At 39.2% G+C, this 24,949-nt stretch overlaps 1 protein-coding gene across 1 annotated transcript in view; it reads right to left on the reverse strand.

The window, feature by feature from the left end:
- Nucleotides 1-16,118: 16,118 nt before the first annotated feature.
- Nucleotides 16,119-24,949, reverse strand: part of LOC119573594 (blastula protease 10-like) — a 23,210-nt gene continuing 14,379 nt past the window's right edge. Inside the window, exons 10-18 of the mRNA XM_037920805.1 lie at nucleotides 24,685-24,845; nucleotides 24,109-24,125; nucleotides 23,571-23,738; nucleotides 21,804-22,155; nucleotides 20,379-20,473; nucleotides 19,769-19,904; nucleotides 18,246-18,476; nucleotides 17,818-17,846; nucleotides 16,119-16,206 (exon numbers count right to left, since the gene is read on the reverse strand). Of these exons, the coding sequence (XP_037776733.1) occupies nucleotides 16,119-16,206; nucleotides 17,818-17,846; nucleotides 18,246-18,476; nucleotides 19,769-19,904; nucleotides 20,379-20,473; nucleotides 21,804-22,155; nucleotides 23,571-23,738; nucleotides 24,109-24,125; nucleotides 24,685-24,845 (1,277 nt within the window). The remainder of the gene's footprint in view (nucleotides 16,207-17,817; nucleotides 17,847-18,245; nucleotides 18,477-19,768; nucleotides 19,905-20,378; nucleotides 20,474-21,803; nucleotides 22,156-23,570; nucleotides 23,739-24,108; nucleotides 24,126-24,684; nucleotides 24,846-24,949) is intronic.

Here is a 24,949-nt window from a genome sequence, read left to right on the forward strand (position 1 = left end):
TTGGTAACTGTGGGCCTCTCATCCAGGTCGGCGGTTCGCACGAGAATTGCATTGTCCCGGAGGTCACTGCTGTGGCTGGGCACCACGGCGGTTAAGGACTAGTTCACCGAGTCCGCCCCAGCTAAACGTGACAGCGCTTAGTCCCACAGGCCGGGCTCCCCTCATAGCATAGCCGGGAGAGGCTAAGCTTCGCATATCGGACTTATCCTTAAAAGGGGCTTAGGATTGGGAGACTGAGGCGCAGTGTAGGAGATCACCTTCCCTTTGGACGTGAGCTCTCGCTTCAACTAGTTTTGCTTGGTCTTTTCTGCTCCCTTTTCGTTTTTCTTCTCTTCTTCATCCCCTTCTTCTGTCCACTTACCCTAATTGTTAATTCAATTTTTACATTTTCCACCACAATACTTGCCCATAGTGCTATATATCCTTTGGTATCTAGCACATTTATTTGTTTTAACCATTAAACATTAGTCCAGTAAGGAATCTAGTTTTGGTGTTTCTGCCAGTGGCCATTGCCCGTCTCAGCTATAGATCATTTAGGCACGTTTTATAAAACTCAACGGAGATGGATAATGAAATACCATTGCATACCTGGCACTTTGCACTTAAAAAAGTTTTGAAATATTACCCTCACATGGGGTTTTATCCTTACCTCCCTAACGGGTTTTTAAAATGAGTGCTCTTAAGCTGGAAGATGACATATTACTTTTTGAAACGATGAATACAGAAGATACACCTGAGTGCCTCTTACCTTTCTGGAAATATCATTTAGTGCAGGATAAGCACGAGCATTCTGATGGCCTAGAGGAATTTTAATCTTATCTCCACATTGACAACCAACACCAAGCCACCTCATTTATTTCATGAATCTGAGATATTCACTACAGGTCACTAATGGTGCGTTTGAATTGCTAGTCAACTCACACGAACGAGCAACCTAAAAAAACGTTCGAAACCCCGTCCAACTTGTCTGATATATACAAGTGTGTGTGTGTGTGTATATGTATATATAATACATTATATACACACACACACACACACACACACTCGCGCGCGCGCACATACACACACACACACACGCATATATATAGAGAGATAGATACATATATATATATATATATATATATATATAATATATATATATATATATATATATATATACATATATGAAATATATGGATGGATGGATGTATACACATATAAATATACACATTAATGTATATATAGCTGTGTATTTACACACACACACACACACACACACACATACACACACAATGTGTGTATGTATGTATAAAAGGTATGAATGATAATGAATATCTTTACAATACAAGAGATGTATTTGACCGGTTCGATTATATCTTCGTCATAAACCAAGAAATTACAGAATATATATATATATAAATTTTAATATTTTATATATAATATACTAGTATATATATTTATATATATATATTAATATATATATTATATATAATATATATATATATACATATATGTGTATATCTATCTATTATACATACATACATATATATATATATATATATATATATATATATATATATATATATATAATAATAATATATAATTTTATGGCTGACGAAACACCTGGCGACTGTGACCTTCCACTCGTTGTTCGTATAATTGGTGCCGTGACCTTGGATAGTTAGAATCTGCCCGATGCTGTGTTGACATTATTCTCCGTTGCGATGTATGCTGCTTCCATAATTTTTCTTTTTTGTGTGTTCAGTTCTCCACGGACTATTCTGCTTCCTTCCAGTTCGGTAGATGTCCAGCTTCATCTACATGTACCACCATGGCGTTGGAAGTCCTGTGGTGACGGATGTCAGCCGATGTTCACTGATCCGGGTGCTGAACCAGGGCCCTTTGTATCGCATTTGCTGCAGGTTATGCGATATACAGCACTGTTAGAGTTGCTTTCGGGCTGCTTCCTGTCTCATATTGTCATGTATCTTTTCCCCAGATGCTGGCGATTCTCACTGGCCTGCCGAAGTATCTGCTGATCGCATGGGAAATGTTACATGGCGGTAATATGAGAACATTATTAGAAGAGGGTGCAGGGTCTGATCTTGCGAGTATATCCTCCGCCTTCTTTCTGAGGTTTAGCAGGAAGCCTCTGGGATATTTGTGTATCATGAAAGAATTAATCATATAGGCAGCCTCATCCTCAAGAAATTCAGGCTGCAGATCCTAAATGCTCTGTTTAAAGAAGCCAGCAAAAAAAACCCAAATTTTTTTGTTTTGTTGCTGTGGGCGGAGTAATAATGGATATAATCATCTTCATTTGTAGGCTTCCTTTATACAGAGAAACGTAAGTCATCGTCACCCCGGTGGATCAAAATGTCCAGGAAAGGTAATTTCTGATCCTGTTCCTCCTCCATGGTGAATTGGATTTTCTCGTGGACGGAGTTAAGCCGCGTCAGTGAGAGGTCTCCTGTTCCTCCTCCATGGTGAACTGGACGCGTCAGTGTATGTTGTAAGCACAACCTTCTAGGGGCAATGACGAGGACATCATCTACTTAATGAAGCCAAGTTGAATGTCTGCCGATTAAATCCTTGTAGTTATCCCTCTCCAGCGTTTCCATAAACAGGCAAGCTATGACTGCACTCAGGGGGGAGCCCATGGCAAGACCACTAATTTGCTGGTATTCTTCCCCAGCAAATTCCAAGTAGCCGAAGTCCACGAATAACCTCACTAGGCGAACGAAGTGATGTCTCGGCAGCGGAAGTTCAGCATCTGTCATGAAGCTGGTGACCCTCTCGACTGCTTGGACTGCTGCGTCTGTGGGTACATTGGTAAAGAGGGATTTTACATCATAACTGGCAACCGTTTTATTTTTTGCACCCGGAACTCTGAAGACGTCTGATGAGGTCCCTGGAATTTTTCAGGTGGGAATCACTGATGATCCCCATAGCGCCGGAGAGGGGATTAGCCAAATACTTAGCCAGACGATGGAGTGCGCTGTCAATACCAGAGGTGATCAGTCTCATCGGTACGCCTGGCTTGTGTACGGGAGACCTCTTATGGACGGGTTGCGGGGGGGGGGGCCTCTTCCAGCAGGTGAAGTAGGTGTTTACCTTCAGCTGACCGCAGGAGTCATCACCGAGGCTGATAAAGGTGGTGATATTGTTATGGACAAAAGTGACTTTATAATTAAGATGAAAATTTACTTTCCGATGCTTCTGTTACGGGAAAAGTATTGGAAGGTAAAGGGAAAGACGGAAGCTGCAAGCTGCCTTTATTATGCATTAATTTTTATTTTATTTTTTTTATTATTTTTTTCTCGATATCATGGTTAGGGCAAAGTGGTCACATTTGGCACCATTTGCAATGAAAATCTGTGTGTCTTTTTGTGTGACTGTCTGTCTGTCTATACACACGCAACACATACGCAAGGTGATGTGAAACGATGGTGTGGTAGTCTAGATAGTGCTTGCATGCCTTCTCGCTTGCAGCTGCCACCACTGGCTAGCCTAGTGCGAAAAAGGGAGCAGCTCTGCATAAGTCTCCCCTGCCAGTTCACAGCCTCTGCATCATGCCTCCTCATGGCCACCCATGGATACTGGGCACCTTGCGGTCGCAGGCCAAACTGTGAGGGATCTCGGAGCAGCAGGAGGCCCCAGAGGTACATAGCCATGGCCCACCGACGTGTGGACACGGCATGGCTCCTTACCAACTCCTGCCCCTTATCCACCCTGGGGTAATTGGGCGGTTCATGGGAGGTGGGCCTTGCCAGCCTTCCTCCCCCCAGATAACTCACCAGCAACTGCCTTCATGAATGGATATGCTTGGGGGAGGGGTGCTGTCCCTCCCACCCAGCAAGCAAGGCGGGTTGTGGGTCCCATTGGGAGGGCAAATGTCCTTGTGGCAGGATGAGCGGTTACCTCTGCTATAAAGAGAATTGGAGCGATTGGGAGTTGAGGTGGCTGCCCTTTCAGAGGTAAAAAGGGACCTGGCAGTGACACGATCAGTAGGTGGGTACATCTACAAACTGGTTGGGCTACAGTGATGGGTCATCACCTCCAGGGACTAGCCATAGCCTTTCTCCACCCAAACTTCAGCCCTCGGTAGTTGAGGTGACACCGGTTGATGACAATATTATGGCATTGAGACTGAAGCATGCCTTTGGCTTCATTGTCTCTTATTGCTGCATACGCTCCCTACTTTTGTTTGCAAACTTAATGTGAAAGAGGCGTTCTATGTCAAACTCTCATCTGTGGCAGAAAATTGCCCCCAGTGAGATATTTGCATTGTTCAGGCGACTTCAATGCTTATCCGGCTGTGACCGAGTTGGCTATGATATGTCTGTCATCCCCCTGGCTCGGGAGCTGATCTCAGCAGCAAGAACAGCCTCCTTCTCTAGGACTTTGTTAGGTATCAGAGAATGAGGATCTCTGACTCCTGGTACCAACACTACATCCTGCATCGCTGGACATGGTATAGCGATATGGGTACAGTGGTCAAGGAGATTGACCACATTCTTGTTAGCACATGATAGAGGATCCTCCAGAACTGCAGAGTTTACCAGAATGCCGATTCTATGGCTTGACCATGGGCTGGTTGTGGCCACCCTACGGGTCCATTTCAAAACTTCTTGTCCCTCCAGTGGCCAATCTAAGGTGTTTCACTTGGATAGACTGAGGGAGGAGGAGTGTGCACATGGGTACATCATGGCAGTCTCTAACCGATTCACAAATCTTGACAACCTGACGGACCCAGTTGCTCTGTGGGAGTTCTTCAAGCATGAAACACTCAAAGCATGGCTCGGTTGAATGGCATCAGGTCTTGCATCATCTTTGGTGCGTAGGGCTCAGACACTGCGAGAAGGGAAAAGGGACATTTTCATCAGGAATCTGCTGAGGAGTTTGAAGCCCATTTCTTGGTAAATGATCTTCGCTTTTGCCTACCAACCCCTTTGAGAAAGCTGAACTCTGGGCCCCTCCTCGCAGATGCTGCAGTCCGATCAGGGGGATGGACACATAAAACATCATCTCAGATCATGTTGGGTTCATAAACGTTGGGCGGGAGTTTTTTTGAGCTTTTGTACCAGGTAGACCCTCCAACAGTTAGCTTGGATGCAAGTGATATCACAATACCTTTTGCTGGACCCACCCATCAGCGAGGAACCTCCTACCCTAACGGAGGTTAGGATGGCAATTTCCAAGTTAAAGTGTGGGAAGCAGCAGGCATATGTGTAAAGGCTGGGGGTGAAATTATAGCTCGGGCTTGCATGCAGTCTTGACTGCCATATGGCAGTCTGGTACCATTCACCCTGACCTTTTTGATGGACGTGGTCATCCCTCTCTGAAGGGGAAAGGGGATCGCTGGGACTGTAGCAACTACTGTGGCATTACACTGCTCGCATACCAGGCAAAGTTTCCCCTACATTCTTCTGAACGGATCCGCGACCACCTACAAAGGGCATCATAGACTGGAGCAGTCTGGTTTCACTCCTGGCAAGTCCACAATAGACCGAATACTAGTGCTTGAAGTAATCGTGAGTCATGAGTTTGGTCGTGGTTGCTTGCAGCCTACATCGACTTCAAGAGGGTGTTTGACTCATTTTCATCGTGAATCGCTATGGAGATCCTAAGACACAGGGTAATTCTGACACAGATTATTGGCCTAATAGCAAGCATATATACTGGTACTCAAAGTGTTGTAAAGTGTGATGGTCTGTCAAACTTCTTCCCTGTTAATTCAGGGGTGATGCAAGGCTTTGTCCTTGCACCAACACTTTTTAACACTTGTATGGACTGGATAAAGGGCAAAGTCAGTGTGGGGTAACACTGGGCAATATCAAGGTCTCAGATCTTGACTTTGCGAATGATGTTGCTATTCTATCTGAGTCTGTGGAGTCACTGGTGGCGACACTTATTGCATTTAGCAATGAGGCGAAGCCCTTAGGCCTAGAGGTCTCCTGGACCAAGACCAAGATTCAGGACTTTGGGGGCCTGTTAAGGGAACCTGTTCACTCGATCCATGCTTGCGGTGAGAATGTTGAAGTAACAGAGAGTTTTACATACCTTGGTAGCGTAGTCCATATCTCTGAGCTGTCAGACCAAGAAGTCAATAGACGGATTGGTCTGGCAACAGGAGCCATGAACTTGATCAACAAGAGCATTTTGGGGATGTTGGTATCTATGCAGAGGGACCAAGCTACATGTCTTCAAGGCCCGTTTTGCTCTATGGATGCGAAATCTGGATGCTATCTATGCCTTGGAGTCTCATCTTGATGCCTTTTGTAATAAATTTCTTCGCCATATCATGGGGTTGTACAGTGGAGCAATCAGTGTAGCAGACGGGGCCTGTGACCTCACCTCGCTCCCCCCATGCTTCCTCCAGCTGCTGCTATCGTTTCCTCCAGCTGGAGGAAGCATGGGGGAGCGAGGTAAGGTCACAGGCCCCGTCTGCTACACTGATTGCTCCACGCCAATGTACAGTGGAGCAATCAGTGTAGCAGACGGGGCCTGTGACCTCACCTTGCTCCCCCCATGCTTTTCCCCCAGCTGCTGCTATCGTTTCCTCCAGCTGGAACGGTCATACTTATACCGAGGTTGACCTAGGCCTCAGGGATTCGTCACCAGCGCCCGCAATTTTGTCTGTCGTGACAAGTGGCTCGTATATGATATACGAGTTACATCTATTCTTCTCTGTGGGACGACTGTGGTTCAAGTAAGTCCTCGCGGATTGCCAATGTTGTTCCCTTATCTACTCTCATATCTATCAGAGACGGTTGGTAGTTCAAGCTAGGTCCATGCAGGCCACTACTGACGTCTCCCTCTTCTATTTTCTTCTTTATTTTTGTGAAAGTAAAACACACACACACACAAAAAAAAAAAAAAAAAAAATAATTTTAAAAACCAACATTAAAAACCCCAAAGTTTATAAATAACCGGCAAGTGGGAGATAAAACACCCCTTTTTCTCTGCTGCCTTTCTTTTTCTCGTACTCTGGCCCTTATGTGTATGATCTGGTTCCCCGACTATATATTGCAGTCGGACCGACACGGCACCGAGAAGAACTGCTACAGTTCCGGTCACCTTAAGATGCCGTGGGAAGGAAAGTCATCGAAGATCGCCATAGGGCCCCCGGACCGAGATTTCGCAGAAAAAAGGGGTTAAACCGTCCCAGTGTAGTGGACGGGCGTTGCCTGCCAGACTCCCCATAGATCCAGCGAAACCCGCACCTTTGCCGCAGGTACCAGTCGCCCCAGGATTTCTGTGCATGGGGGATTTCCTGGCGGACGCCTGCAGATCCGGTCAACTCCCGGAGCTCGTAGTTCAGGTATCAGCCCCCCAGAGATGCCGCCCCTGCCCCGACGCCTGTGATCCGGATGAAATTACGAGGACGTGTGGACGCGAGAAGGACCTGGACAGATCTGTGGGACGTGTGGACGAGGACGCCGCCGAGTTAGGCCTGTGACCTCACCTCGTTCCCCCCACGCTTCCTCCAGCTGCTGCTATCGTTTCCTCCAGCTGGAACGGTCACACTTATACCCAGGTTGACCTAGCCTCAGGGAGTTCGTCACCAGCGCCCGACACGGTTAGGTCAGCTCCGCCCTCTCCCTCCTGGCGGGCTGCCCCGACACCGCGGCGCATTTAACCCCTTTAGACATGTCGTGCGTCGTCGTAGCGTGTGTCACCCCCTTTTCGTGTTTTGCGTCCCTGTCGCCACTGTAATAGAGTACGGATAGCCTTTTACAGGGGTAGAGTTGGCAGGACCACATGTTCAACCTACAGCTACACCGTGAGACTGGCATGGAACCTATTACTTGCATAATCCAGGATCGCCAACTTAGGCTATATGGGCACCTAGCTCGTTTCCCTGTGGATGACAATGCCCTGCAGGTTGTCTCTTTGCGAGACAGTCCTGGATGGAGGAGGCCTGTGGGACAACCCAGGAGGTCATGGCTTGGGCAACTCGACGAGACCTGTCGCGAGGATTAGAGACCCCGCCATGAGGGACCCTCGTGGTTGGAAGCAAAAGGTTGATGCGGCCATGCGCCCCCATCGGCGTTAGCCCCTGGATGATGAGGATGATGATTCACATAGTATTTTAATATATATATATATATATATATTTTTTTTTTACATTAGTATTCAAAAAACTTATTTTTTATCTATATTATGTATGTCGATATATGTAAGTATATATATGTATCGATTTTTTTTCTTGTCTCATCGCAAATGGTGCCAAATGCGACCACTTCGCATAACCATGATACCGAAAAAAAAAATAATAATAAAATAATAATAATAATAAAATAAAATATATGAAAATTAGATAATAAAACAAAATAAAATAAAATGAATCCATAAATAAATTAAATAAAATTCATTGGTTATTAAACATCTTAGTATCATTATTCCCTGCAGTGTTGCTTGTGATGGATCAGCATTACCACCATCCTATTCTTCTGTTATGTGATGCTAAAAGAGATGGACATTTTGAAAGGTTTGATTTCAGTGCATTTTATATGTGAGAAATAAGGTTTGCTCGAGAGAGAGAGAGAGAGAGAGAGAGAGAGAAAAGGACTGTAGTGTACGGCTGCGCACTCGCCGACTCTAAGGTCGATCTCGCCTGGACTGACATCGTCCTCGGGCACCGAGTGGTTGAGGCCGGGCCTTTACCATGCCACATGCCTGCCTTCTCTACCACGGAACAAAGGACGTGGGGAACTCTGCAATGCTGCCATTGACTTGGATGGAAAGTCCCGGGCTCCGCTTCCACCAACGAGGCGGGGAGTGTTTTAAAAAATAATTGAACATGGTTATAAAAATAACCAAAGAACGTATTTTAAACCAAGTCTCGTTACTTGGATGGTGTTGAAGTCTCCGAGAAAATAAAAAAAATTATTAATTTCCCAAGTCCCATACCGTAGATAGTTATAGCCCGAAATGTACGATTTTCGCGTAAATTGTACATTACCAGTTTCCCTAGCTATCCTTTCCTTCCAAAGTGTCACAATAGCCCCTGAAGGGAATAATGGTCGTTAGATAGTGTTTTTCTCTCCCTCTCTTTTACGGTTGTTGGGTCTTTTTGGGTTGTTTGGGCTGCCGGACTATCGGGTTTGGGTAGTCCCCTCTTATTTTGCTTATCTTCTTTTTGCGCCATGCCTGGGGCATGGCCTGGGGGTTTTTTCGGGTAAAAAATACCCCTAGTTTTGTGAGGGGAAGACAGTTTTGGTCCTGACTTCTGTGTGTACTGTGGTCCCTTCTCGGTGTTTTTTGTGTGCTCGCTTTGGGTTTTTTTACTTTGTGGATTTACCTCGCTTTACGCCAGGATTTGCCGAGTTTGTCTCCACAAGCTAAGTATTATTTAGTTGGTTGTATGTAGGAGACACCTGGTCTCTTTTTTGGGCTTTGGCGTGTGACACCTACATCATCATCTGTGGGTGCACTCTTTTTCTGTCCCCAAAGCTGCACTCTGTGAATTCAAAGTGTCAGAGTATAAAAGGACCACTTCACACCCGAAGGAACACTGCTTGAGGATCCGTACCTCCAGTGTGCCATTCCTTGATTTTAACTAAGTCAATACTTAGTTTCCTTCCCTTAGCTCGAGGATCCGTACCTCCTGGGAGGAAGGTTTATTTCAATAATCTCGCCCCTAATAATTTCAGGGCCATTTACTTTTTACTTTCTTTACTTTGTCTCGATTTGTTGTCTTGATACCTGCCCACCTTGTGGGTGTCAGGCAGTCCGTGATCTTGTGGTCTCCTTTTGGCTTATTTTCTTTTATTTTGGGCCCTTTAACGCTAAATTGTTTCTTACATGATATTTCTAAAATATTTCTTGTTGTTTACACAAGGGGTTTTTATGCAGAGTTTATCAGCACTAGTTTTTCTTTTTTCATAAGTTAATCTCCATTTTGGGTTGGAGATTAACTTATTCATATAGGGGTTGACTGTTTGTGCTAACACTCTGATTAAGAATACTTAGGAGTTGGGACGCCAACTTAGGAGTGAAATTACATTTCTGAGTATATCTGGTGTGGCTTTCACGTGCATCACCCCCGCTGTGATCAAATTGGTGATGTACGCATCTATAAAAATTTCCCATGACTGAATTCTAGTAGACCTCTCTAATGAGTGCGATTTGCTCAATAAATAAATATCATACTATCGTAGAGCTTTCACTCGGTCCCAGTCAAATGAACAAATGATATTTACGACATCTTAAGATTCTGGTTCAGACTAAGGCTGAATGCTTGAAACTTTCTTGGGCTCGGGTCTCCTCAACAGCACATTGCTGGTTACTCTATCTCGCAACCCCTGAAAGGCTGTAAGAAGGCTAGATGAATCGTAGTATATTAAGCTGATACTCTAGAACTCTAGTCTTTGCAAGTATTTATATATATATATATATATCTATATATATATATATATATATATATATATATATATATATATATATTATATATTATATATATATATATATTTTTTATATATATATTATATATAATTTTATATATTATTATATATATTGTATATTATTTATATATATATATATATTTATATATATATATTATATTAAAATATATATTAATATATATATTATATTATTATATATATATATTATATATTATATATTTATATTATATATATATATATATAATAATATTATAATTATATACCACATTTTTTCAACCTACAGCACACCGGGAGACGGCAGGGAACCTTTAACTTCAAAATCCAGGATCGCCAACTTAGGCTATTGGGCACCTACCGTTTCCCTGGGGATGAAAATCCCCTGCATTTTGTCTTTTGCGAGACGTCCTGGAGGGAGGAGGCCTGTGGGACAACCCAGGAGGTCTGGTTTTGGGCAACTCGACGGACCTGTCGCGGGGAAATTGAGACTCGCCATGAGGGACCCTCGGGGTTGGGAAGAAAAAGGGTTGATGCGGCCAGGGCGCCCAACGCGTTACCCCCTGGATGATGAGGATGATGATTCCTAGTTTTTTAATATATATAATATATATATTTTTTTTTTTTACTTTATATTAAAAAATCTTATTGTATCTATTTAGTTTCGATATATTTTTAATTTAATATTGTATCGTTTTTTTTTTTGTCTCATCGCAAAGGGTCCCAAATGCGACCACTTCGCAAACCATAACCCGAAAAAAAAAAAATAATAAAAATAATAAAAATAAAAAAAAAAATTTAAAAATTAGAAAATAAAAAAAAATAAATAAAATGAATCCATAAATAATTAAAATAAAATTCTTTGGTTATTAACACTTAGTATCATTTTCCCTGCAGTGTTCTTGTGATGGATCAGCTTACCACCATCCTATTCTTCTGTTATGTGAGCAAAAGAGTGGACTTTTTGAAAGGTTTTGATTTCAGTGCTTTTTATATGTGAGAAATAAGGTTTGCTCGAGAGAGAAGAAGAGAGAGAAGAGAAAAAAGGACTGTAGTTAGGGCGCGCCTCGCCCGACTCTAAGGTCGATCTCGCCGGACGACATCGTCCTGGGGCCCCGAGTGGTTGAGGCCGGGCCTTTCCCATCCCCACATGCCGCCTTCTCTACCACGAACAAAGGACGTGGGGAACTCTGCAATGCTGCCATTGATTTGGGATGAGACGCCCGGGCTCCGCTTCCACCAAAGAGGCGGGCAGGTTAAGAAAAAATTTTAACAGGTTAAAAATAACCAAAAAAACGATTTTAAACCAAGCCCTTACTTGGATGGTTTTTAAAGTCTCCGAAAAATAAAAAAATTTTTTAAAATTTCCCAAGTCCCATACCGTAGATATTTATAGCCCAAAATGTCGATTTTCGCGAAAATTGTACATTACCAGTTTCCCTAGTTTCCCTTTTCCCTTTCCCAAAAGTGTCACAATAGCCCCTGAAGGGAATAATGGTCGTTAGATGTGTTTTTCTCTCCCCTCTTTAGGGGTTGTTTGGGTCTTTGGCTTTTTTTGACTCCGGACTATGGGGTTTGGTAGTCCCCTCTTATTTTGCTTATCTTTTTTTCGCGCCATCCCGGGGGCAGGGCCCTGGGGTCTTTTCGGGTAAAAAATCCCCCTAGTTTTGTGGGGGAAAGACATTCGGTCCTGATTTCTGTGTGTACTGGGGTCCCTTCTGGGGTTTTTTTGTGTGCTCGTTTTGGGTTTTTTATTTTGTGGTTTTAACCTCGTTTCACCCCGGGAAATTTGCCGAGTTTGCTCCACAAGCTAAGTATTTTTTTGTGGTTGAAATGTAGGAGACCCCCGGGGTCTCTTTTGGATTTTTGCGGGGGTGACACCTACATCAACATCTGTGGGTGCACTTTTTCTCTGCCCAAAACTGCATCTTGAATTCAAAAATTCAAGTATAAAAGGGCCCCTTCACACAAAGGAAAACTGCTTGAGGTCCGTACCTCCAGTGTGCCATTCCTTGATTTTAAAATAAATAAAACTTGTTTCCTTCCCTTAGCTCGAGGATCCGTACCTCCTGGGGGGAAGGTTTTTTCAAAAAGTCTCGCCCCTAATAATTTTTGGGCCCCTTTACTTTTTACTTTCTTTCTTTGTCTCGATTGTTGTCTTGATACCCGCCCATTGTGGGGTCAGGCATTTCCCTGATCTTGTGGTCTCCTTGGCGTTATTTTCTTTTTTTGGCTTCAAAGCTAAATTGTTTTTACATGAATTTCTAAAATATTTTTTGTTTTTTACACAAATGTTTTTTTTGCAGAGTTTATCACATAGTTTTTCTTTGCTTTTTTTTAAATTTAAACTCCATTTTTTGGGTTTGGGATTAACTTATTTATATAGGGGTTACTGTTTGTTAACCTCGATTAAGAATCTTAGGAGTTGGGACGCCCAAATTAGGAGTGAAATTCATTTCGAGTATATCTGGTTGGCTTTACGTGCACACCCCCGCTGTGATCAAATTTTGATGTACGCATCTATAAAAATTTCCCATGACGAATTCTAGTAGACCTCTCTAATGATGGGGATTTGTCAATAAATAAATATCATCTATCGTAGAGCTTTCACTCGGGGCCCAGTCAAAAGAACAAATGATATTACGACATCTTAAGTTTTGGGTTTAGACTAAGGGTGAATGCTTGAAACTTTCTTGGGGTCGGGGGGCTCCTCAAAAGCACAGTGGTTACTCTATCTCGCAAACCCCCGAAAGGTGTAAGAAGGTAGATGAATGTAGTATTTAAGCTGATACTCTAAAAACCTAGTCTTTGCAAGATTTATATATATATATATATATCTATATATATATATATATATTATATATAAATATTTATATATTATATATTATTATATTCTTTAAAATTATATTATATTTATATTTTTTTTATATATATATATATTATATATTATATATATATATTATATATAATATATATATATATATATATTATATATAAAATTATATATAATTAATTTTTATTATATATATATATTATATTTTATATATATATATATTTTATATATTATATTATATAATAATATATTATATATATATATTTATATATAATATTATTTTTTAATAATATATTATATATAAATTATAAAATATATATAATATATTATATATATTTATATATATATTTTTATAATTATATATATATTATATATATATTATATATATTTTTTATATATTTATATTTTATTATATATATTTATATATATTTATATATAATTATATATAATTATTTTAACATTTATATACATTAAAAACATTAAAATTACTTTTATATATACTTATATAAAACTTTTATAATAATTCATATATACCCAATATATATATATATATATTATATATATATATATATATATTATATAAAATTTTAAATATATATTTATATATATATTATATATATATTATATTATATTATATATATATTATATATAATTATAATATATTATATATATATTATTATATATATATTATATATATATTATATATATATATATATATATATATATATGCATATGGAGTGAGAAATGTATAGTGTCATATGCATATATTTTTGTCTTATATTTACGTAATGCGACATTGTCAATCTTAGTAAGGTTAAAAGGGATTTCCCTTTCTTGGTTGGTTACACCTCAAGACGAGACTGCACCACCACCGTCTTTACCTCAAGCAAGAAGAAATGATCATATTATCATCCTCGTTATATGGAACTCAGGGCGATATGATTTGTATTTGTGTCTGTTTTTTTTGTACTAAAGGCTATATGAAGACCTTAAAAAAGACATATTGAGTACAGCAAGAATTTTATAATCCTTTGATTGCAATGAATTCTTAATATTGGGATGTTTTGGCGATTTAACGTAGCCTACGTGTCAAGGGACTTTTCCCATTATTGCTCTGTAAACGGAATATGGGGGAATGCGGTTTGGGGGGGAAATGGGGGTCCCTGTTCTCGGACTTTGCGTATGCCAGCAGCTGCATGCATTTTTTGTTTGTTTGTGTGCTTCTTCTCCTCTTATTCTTATTATTGCTTTGGAGAGGAGTAGAAACACCCTTTAGGCGAGCGTGTTAGTCATCATTAGAGGGAAATTTAGGATTTTGATGAATTAGGAGGTGCGGTACTCGTCTGTAGCAGGATTAATTATCGATTCAGTTTAAAAATTCAAACAGGGGAAATTTATTGCGGTGTGAGGGGGAGGGGGAGGGAATGGGGTGAGCTAGTACCTCCATCGGTCTTTTGTGCTATTTGTTTGTTTGCGTCTTCTTCCTCTACCATTATTGCTTCCTATCGGGATATGAGGGAATGTGGATCGGGGTAGTAGGAAGGGAAGGCGGAGTTCCCTGTTCTCGGATTTTGGGTTTATGTCAGCAGCAGGATGCATGTTTGGTTTTTTTGTGTGCTTCTTCGTCCTCTTATTCTATTCTTATTATTGCTTCGGAGAGGAGGAGGGACATCCTTCAGGCGAGCGGTTAGGCATCATTAGAGGGACATTTATGATTATGATGAATTAAAGGGTGATCACTCGTCTGTAGCAGGATTAATCATCGATTCAGTTACAAGTTCAAACATGGTGCATATTGCCAAAGTGTTTATACAACCGAAAATAAAGGTATATATTGTATGACGAATTTTTATAATCCTTTACACTTAATTGCATTCTTATCTCTGGCACGGTGAGGGAGCAGCAGTAATTTTCTGTCATTAGCAGACCTGTGTGACCTATTTATTATTGATTTTGACTGTTTCATTCATTAGGAGAGGCGATCCCCGTTTGTAACGAATCAATTATCGATCTCGGTACAAAATTCAAACATGGTGAATATTGCGGTGTGGATGGGAGGAGCCAGGGTGGGGTCATCTGTAGCACCTGCCCGTGTGTTAAAAATCACTGCCCATGGTAATGATTTCGGTTACGGATATTGATTAGTTAATCACTTTCAGTGGTCATCTTTCTGTTATGATGCACCATTTTTTAACCGTAAGGTGCGTGTGCTAGCCACATTAGCTATGGTTTAGTGATTACCTCATGACCGCTGTAGTCATTAACCTGCTTTCACTCTCTACATGGTTTTGTGTTTACGGGGTGATCATTTTTCTATGTCACCTTTATTGGAGGGGTTCCTCATCTGTACATCACTGGTTTGGGTAATGATTTTCGGTTATGGATATTGATTAGTTAATCACTTTCAGTGGTCATCTTTCTGTTATGATGCACCATTTTCAACCATAAGGTGTGCGTGTTAGCCATCGTTAGCTATGGTCTAGTGGTTACCTCGTGACCACTGTCGTCATTAACCTGCTTTCACTCTCGACAAGGTTGCGTGGTTACGCGGTGATCATTGATCTATGTCACCTGTCACCTGCATTGGAGGGGATCCTCGTCTGTAGCACATCATTAGTTTCATTATTTCTCTTATGATGCGTCATGTACAAACATAAAATGCACATTTGAAAGTATGTTAATGATTTCTGGGTATTGATTATGTTGCTGTGGCCATTGGTTGTGGTTTGTGGTTTGTGGTTGCAACAAGGTCACTGACCTACTTCACATTCATGTACGTGTGTGAATGTGCTCGATTCTGTCCTTCTCCCTTCTACTATTGCAATTATCATTATAATCATTATAAGTATATTATTGATTATGATAATGACAATGACAGTGATCATCATAACGCATGATGTTTTTTACTTCTCTTTGGCATTAACACCTGCACTGCCCATGTCCTTTGTATGACCTCGGCAGGCGTTCATGACCTCCATGTCAGTGCTGGCTCTGCCATAGAAAGATATCCACATTTAGTAAGCAAAGATTCTGTTTTTATTTTCCTTATATTTTATATATATATAAAATATATATATATATATATATAAAATATGTATATATATATACTTGGGATATGTATATACATATATGGGGGTGTATGTATATATATGTAAATACATATATAATATATGTATGTATACACACACACACACACACACGCACACCCCACACACACACACACGTATATATATATCTATATATATATATATTATATTATATATATATATAATGTAGTATGTATGTATATATACATATATATGTATACATATACCCTCATATATATATATATATATATTATATATTATATATATATATATTACAATATATATATTATATATATATATATATATATGTATGTATATATATATATATATATATATATGTATATATATACATATATTTAAATCTTGTGGATGTTTAGATGGCACGAATCTGTCTCGAGGAAAATTATATATTATATATTATATATATATATTATATATATATATATATATATATATATATATGGTGCAATGGTTAGAGGACTGGACTCCGAAGCTCATAGTCCCGAGTTCATTTCCCTCGCCGCGGCAGTCGTAAAAATGACTGCGTTCCGACTGCTGGCTCGAGCCCAAACTCACGGCGAAAAAACGACATACCGCTTTGAGAAGTCAAACGCAGGTGTCGTAGGGAAGGTCACCGCCGTGACAAAAGTGTACGCACGCCGAAACCCCGGTTTTATTAGAAAGACATTCGAATCAGGTAAGAGTGGTACTGCCAAATAACGTTTCAAAGTGAATTGAGAGAGGCCCAGAATCTGGGAGTTTGGGTTTCATGGCTGTTGAACAAACAAAAATATATATGCTCATACATATACATACTGCAAGTGTGTATATATGTCTGTATCTGTGTGTGTGTGTGTGTTTTGACATAAATGCCCTAGTTATGCTTATTCTACTTTTTGCAATTTTTTTTTATTTTTCATTGTCCCGTTTTCTCCTTTCAAAAAAGTGCGTACATCCATTCGACTGTATTGTGCTGGCACATGTCACTTCAAATATTTAGATGGAAGCACAGTCTCTCTCTCTCTCCCTCTATCTATCTATCTATCCTACACTTTTTTTTTTTTATAAGGTCATGTAAATTGTCCACTGTTCTCCATTTGGTGATAAAATGAGTCTTTTGCTTAACTATTTCAGAGAGTGCACCAATGATATATGAAATAGTGTATATCATATGTGGCATATAATAGCCTGTATGTATTTTCTTAAGCATGTCCATTTTATTCTCTTCACTAGTTTCCCGCGTAGGATGGATGAAATATATGGTTTCAACAGCTTAAACCCATTTTCATGTTTAAAACTGGTGCAATTATCTATATATCTATCTATCATCATCTATATCTTAATATATATATATATTATATATATATATAATATTATATATATAAATTTTTATATATGTATATATATAGATATAGATATATTTGTGTATGTTTGTATTATTAAGGTTGAAGAAAAACACTCTTCAATATGATTAATTTTGATAGAATACATCTGTACTAATTCATCAGATAAATACCTTGCATTTCCCGAGGCAACTTTAGCTCTCTGTGTACAACTGCGTGAGCATAATTAGTCTCGAAACCTGGGGAAAGGCGGCCATCACCTCGAAATTTCAAACCCAAATGATAAAACTATCGAAACAATAAGAAACTCTTTCACTTAGAATGAATTTTCCGTCCTCTTCTCTTCTCTTTTTGCCTTCGCCTCCTTCACTCTTTCACTCTTTTTCTCCCCTTTTCCTTTGTTTCTTTCCTTTTCCCTCTTTTCTCCCTAGTTATCTTCCAGTCCCCCTCTTCGGCTCTAGGGTTTTTAGTCTGCCATTATTCCCCTTCTCTCCCCTCTCCTTTTCCCCCATCCTTAGTTCCCACCTCCCCTCTCCTCCTCCTTCCTCCACTCTCTTTCCCCCCTTCCTCCCTCTCCTCTTCCTTCCTCCTTTCTCTAAACCTCATTATACAACAGCCTGAAGCCCCTGCTCCTCCTCTTGCCGGAGAAGAAGATCCTCATGAGGTTCGAGTCCGAAATGACGTTCGGCGGGAGTGCGAAGCCATTGAAGGAGAGGACAGAACCAGGGGTGTAGTAAAGGTCGGTGGTTGGGTTCACAGCCACGAAGTTCTTGGCGTAGGTTCCCAGGCGCATGTGCGTGAAGGTCAGCTGAACTTTATTGCCTACCGACGCCTGGAAATGGATGGAAGAAAGAGTTCAACAGAGGTTTATTCGTGGCTGTGTGCTCTCTTTGGTTTATTGGACTAAAATAAATATATATTCTCCTTTCTTAAGTTAGATAACCCATTAAGAAATCTCTTGGATTAGTTGGGAAATGGTGTCATGAAGCAGAGACAAAAAGAGAAAAAAAAAGGGAAAAAAAAAGTTATTCAGATTGCCTACCCTACTTCCACCAAACCCCATAGCAAAACTAAAAACCCTTTTTTTACATAAATATTTCATATTCACCAGTGCTTGGGAGACATTTTACTTATCAGACTTTATCATTTAAACACTGGTTAGATTTGCTCCAACCTCGATTGCTCGTTTTTACACAGAAACAATTATACATACCCCCCCTCAAAAGAAAAAAATCTAAAAAAAGATAAAAAAAATAAGTAAATATAAATAAAAAAAATAATAAAAAATAATGATTAAAAGAATCCAGTAGTTAAAAACACGAAAAAAGGGTTTAATCCTTTCCCAACAATGGGAAATAAGTGTAAACCCTTTACAGTTTTTTCCCCGCAGTACTTTTTCCTCGGGGGCCTGCGGGGGAACCTCGCGAGTGATGATCCCCGGGGCGGGCGGGAGGACCTGGGGAGGATATACAATGTATATATATGTATATATACACATAATACATCATACATATTATATGTATAATATTTGTATATATTAATACAAAATAATATATGCAACATAAAAACATTAAAATGTAAAATAGATATTCATAAATTTTTTAAAACACAAAATACAACAACCCCCCACACACACACATATGTGTGATTGTGTAATATATACTAACATATTACATATTATATATATAAGTATTAAAATACATATAAACTACATACTTATATATTATATTATATATAATATACCCTAATATATATAATATATATATTAATTATATATATATATTATAAATTATAATTTTATTATATATATGCCCTTTTGAGTCTCCAGATTCCAGACGGAATTCCATAGAAATCGATGTACTGTTACCCTTTGGTATCGGCCTTCTTCCCTTGGTACTCTACACACTGAATTTTTTTTGCTTAATGTTTAAACCAGAGTTTTTTTTATGGGTTTTTATGTCGATATTTTTATTTTGATGAATACATGTTTTTTTTTTTTCTTTTTTTTTTTTTTTGTTTAAAAATGGGTTTTAGGTAATCCGTTTAGTCAATATAAAACAGTTTTCATCTGTCACTAACTTTAGCGGGCGAGACGAAGACGCCTGTGGAGAATAGTCATCAAACTTTTCTTGGGGGAAGAGGAAGTTTTTGGTTTAAAGTGATGGAAACCCTTCCCCTCTCCGACGCATTGGCGTGAAAGTAGCGAGGAATTGTTGCACTGGGGATGATGTTCCTATATCGTCTTTTTTTTCCCGACAGGCTGTTAAGGAAAGAGCATCAGAGGAAAGCCAAAACCTCTGGGGAACTTTAGAGAGAAATCATGCGGTGTGGGAATTGTGTGTGTGTGTGTTGTGTTGTGTGTGTGCGTGTGTACGTACACGTATCTACATGCATTTGTAGATGTTTTTACAGATGCATATATGCGAGTGCGTGTGCGAGGATTTGGATGTACGGTATAATTATAATATACAATACAGTTATTTCCATTTATACAATGGTTATTCTTATGTTTGGTGTGACAGGCTGTTTGCTTCTAAATTACTCCTGGGTGTAAGGAATGGCCAGGGTTACGATCCATTGGCGATGCAGGATTTGAATGCAGGTCAGCAAGAGCGCTACCACCGCGCCGCACAGTAAGCGCACATATGAAAGCGTATGTTTATTAATATCCAATTCACCACGTCACTAACACAGTGAAACCCATTGCTCTAAGTATAGCATTGTCTTGACTCACGTTAGCGGCGGCGTGTAAGGGTTCTGAATCACAAGGGTGTCGCCAGCACGCAGACGAAGAACCCTGATGAATAAGTTCACTGTGGCGAGCTCCTCCTGCCGGGGGAGAAGGTGTGGTGTTTGGACAGTGGATTCTGAAGAGCGATGATGGTGATACTAATGATGATAGTGATAACAGTGATTATCATGATTATCATCATGATGATAATGATGATAATGGTAACAATGATAATGATAACAGGGATGATGATAATGATGGTAACTGGGATGATGATGGTAATGATGGTAAATGGGATGATGATGGTAATGATACTAGTGATAACAGAGATGATGACGATGCTGATGATAACAAGGATGATGATGACAGTGATGGGAATGATATTGATGATGGGAAAAGTATTAATTAAACGAGATAATGGGGATTATGGTGACAATGATATTATCAATGATATTAATTAAAATGATAATGATAGCAGCAGTAACACCTATAACAACGGTGAAAACAATACAACTGATAGTGATGGTAATGGCAATATAATGAAACCGACAAAATTAATGATAATGCTAATAATAAAACCACAATGCTTATTAGGAACAGTGCCAGCATCACAACACAGAATCATTATTATCTTAATCATAAATAAGATATTATTTGACAATTAGCCAAGACTACCTAAAGTCTCAACCATTAAACTTAAAGTGATTTTTAGAAAATTTATTTAAAATAACCGAGAAATGACTTTGTGATGTAGTAGTTATATATATATATAATATATATATATATATATATATATATATATATATATTTAAAACAAAATCCTACCGACACAAGGCAAAATTATTATTCTTATTATCATTAACTGATGCTTACTGATACGTTGCAAGGGTAAACAATATTATGATTAATAATAATGATATAATATACATTATCATTATAATAATAATAAAATGATATCTATTATCATTTGTAGTAGTATTATCATTATCAACATTATCATTAGTAGTGGTAGATGTGGTTTAGTAGTATCATCATTACTGACATTATAGTTAGTGTCATTATTACAATTATCATCAGTATTATCATCAATATTATCACCAATATCATCACCATCATTATTATTATCATCAGCACCATCATCATTACTATTGCTATTATCACCATCATCATTATCATTATTATTATTACATGTCATTATCACTAGAAAATTGACCTGTAACTTACTGCCATTATCATCATCATTATCAGTACTATAATTATCTTCATCATCATCACATGCAGAAAATTTATCTTAAACTTACTGCTATTATCCTCATTATCATATTATCAGTACCACAATCATTATCACTGCTATTATTATCTTCATCATCATCATCATAAACATCATCCCATATGTCATTATCACTGGAAAATTGACCTTAAACTTACTGTAATTCCTGAAAGGGTACAGTGCGCGTTTGGTGGATAATATTCAGGGAAGTTTGGAGAAATGAAATAAGTCCGTCCGTTTTCTGTGTATGAGGTACACTGACCAACCAAGGCCGTTGTGGTTGTAGTCGAACTGGTACTTGTACTTGTAGTTGTGGTCGTACTAGTACTTGTGCTTGTGCTTGTAGTCGTGGTGGTAGTTGTTTCCGAAGGCACGCAGGAAGGAATGGGAACAAAGGTGATGTCAGCCGACCAACCGGTTTTGAAAAATGTCCCAACTTTGAAATAAAGAATCATTTCTCCTCCAACAGACTGGAACTCTTGGCCAGGCGAAATATCCGTCCCACAGAACCTGAGGGGAGAGGGGGAGGATGAGAGAGGGAGGGAGGGAGATGGGGGAAGGGAGGGAAGGAGGGAAATGCGGGAAAGGAGGGAGGGAGGGAGGGAGGGAGGGAAGGAGGAAGGGGAGAAGAAAGATGAGAGAAAGAGAGAGAGTCTCCTTATTACCAATCATCAGCTAGATACTTGAAAAAAGAACATGTTACCACCTAACACACCACCTCAACAAAAACCATCTTGTCTACCCGGCAGTATGGCTTTCAGAAGAGCCGCTCTGCTGCCGACCTGCTGTTGCAGATGACTGCAGACTGGTCAGCTGCACTTGACTGCAGACTGGTCAGATGCACTTGACTACGGACAGCGCACTTGTGTTCTTGCCCTGGACAAAGCATAGAGGGAGCATAGAGCATAGCATAGTGGCACCTAGGTTGGAGTGGACGGCGAACTGGTCCTTTTGAGAAAAAATATCTACTCAACAGACAAATGAGAGTAGTCTTCAATGGAAAACACTGCTTACAACAACATCAAAGCAGGTGTCCCTCAAGGAAGTATGCTGGGCTCTCTGCTGTGGAATGTCTTCCTTAATGACTTGCTCCACCTCATTCCTGAAGCCAAAGCATATGCGGATGATGGAACACTCTCCTTTAGGTATGAGCCTAGGGAACAAGATGCCGCCATGGAAAAACTAAATGACAGGCTCGCACAAATATGGGAGAAATGGCAGGCCTTCTTTGCCCCGAATAAGACCCAGCTTATGGTTGTTAAGAGGACAAACAGTGATATCCAGGTTAACTTCAACGAGAAAAAAATAAGACCACAAGAAGAAACTGAAGTACTGGGCATCACATTCGACAAAAAATAAATAAATAAATAAATAAAAAATAAATAAATAACAAATAAAAAAGGGCTTCGTAGAAACTTGCATCTTGTATAGAATACAAGAAAGAGCGAGGAAAATCATAGACCCAGCTGTATCAAGTGAACCTCGACAGCCTTCAACACAGGAGAGACGTAGCTAGCTTGACGACGATGTTCCGCATCAATCGCCAACACGTCCCGCACTGCAGCCAATGAGACTGCACGCCCTACGAGAACAGTGGAACGAGCGCCCGCCGCACTGGAGCAACTTCGTATTTGCACGGCGCACCACCATATTATGGAATCTATTCATTTATGTCATCGATGTGGACGCTCAGTTCTCACAAACTTTCAAAAGCAAAGCACATGTGTGGCTAAAGACCACTAAGAGATGATTTTAGGTGATATTTAAATATTATGTGGCTGAATCAGATGAGGTTAGACTTGAAAGTAGGAGTCATAAAACATGAATTCCTTTAGTCTCTAAAACAGATTTTTGACTAACATGTCTATTAATTATAACGAAATAGGATGTAAATGTTTTACAATAAAGTATTGTAATATACATACCACTGCCCTTCCGTTGCAGCAGTAGTCCTGATTTCAAGGGCATCTCGCCAACAGCCGAGTGTGTTGACGCCGTCTATCGTTTGTATAGCCTCTGTGTACACGTCGAATGCCGTAAAGGTCAGTTTTACTTCATTACACACGGGGGCGATTATCCATTTGAAACCGAACCTGTTGTGAAAACAGTCTGTGTTGAAAAGCTAACCGTACATGTATATTACTTCTACACATAGTGAAAGATAGAGAGGGAGAGAGTTGGGCACACAGACTACAATCAGATGGCATCTGTCTATACTTCTCTATATGACTGAGGTTTCTAAGTACACCAAATTTTGGTTACTGAATCATTAAGTACAATACTCTAACTAAACTTTAGTCAGTTATTTTGCAATTCTCGAAAAGCTAAGTACCGTGACATTTGTTTATTATGGCATATGAATTTCAACCTTTGTCCATGACAGCGCATCTCCCTGAAGAGATAGAGTTGCATTCTTTAGTATTTCACTTGTCAGTTGATTATATGGATATCAGAGACTAATACAAGGGTTCCCAACCCGGCTGACATGGATGCCCAGGGATACATTTGCACTATTTCAAAAGGGGTAATAGAGTATATATATGTTGAACCTACTATTCAGATATATTCATCAACATGGTTTTGCAAATCCACATTTTATTGTTGTTGGGGACTATGGGTAATCAAATCATCAAAACACCTGATCTTGATCTTCATAGTGTAGTTGTTAATTTTCTCCCTTGTATTAATAAAACAGGCTCAAGCATCTCATTAGTATTAGTACACGTATTTAGTTATTAGTATGTCATTTCTTGGACTTTCACTCATTACTCATGACCAGTGTACTTAACAGATATCAAGATATTCCATAAATTCGCTTGGTTCACTTTCTTGATTTTATCAGTAGTAAAAAGCCCTTAAGAATTATCATGAAATATTGTTGGATCAATATAGTTTTATAAATTTTTGATCATTAGTTGAAGGAAAGCTGTCAGAACGTCCAAAGAGGTACAAATAAGCACAGCTTAAGAAGGACATGTTCTGATTTATAATATCTTCGAATGGAAAGAAAGTATAATAACACACACACACACACACACACACAAAAAAAAAAAAAAAAAAAAAAAAAAACGCAATGGCTAGAGAGTAATGAACTGAGACTGTATAACAATACTTACCAAGAGGGAAAACATCAGGGTAGTTCACGGTTGAAATATTTTTCTCAACGGTGACGACCTCAGTATTGAAATGTAGGATAGCATCTGAAGAATATATAAATTTTATTAAAATGGTATCATGACTTAACATGTGTGACTTTTACAGTGTAAAGTAAAGTATTCAAGGATTAGTATTAATGATAATCTAA

Source organism: Penaeus monodon, chromosome 5 (assembly GCF_015228065.2).
Source record: "Penaeus monodon isolate SGIC_2016 chromosome 5, NSTDA_Pmon_1, whole genome shotgun sequence".
Lineage (NCBI taxonomy): Eukaryota > Metazoa > Arthropoda > Malacostraca > Decapoda > Penaeidae > Penaeus > Penaeus monodon.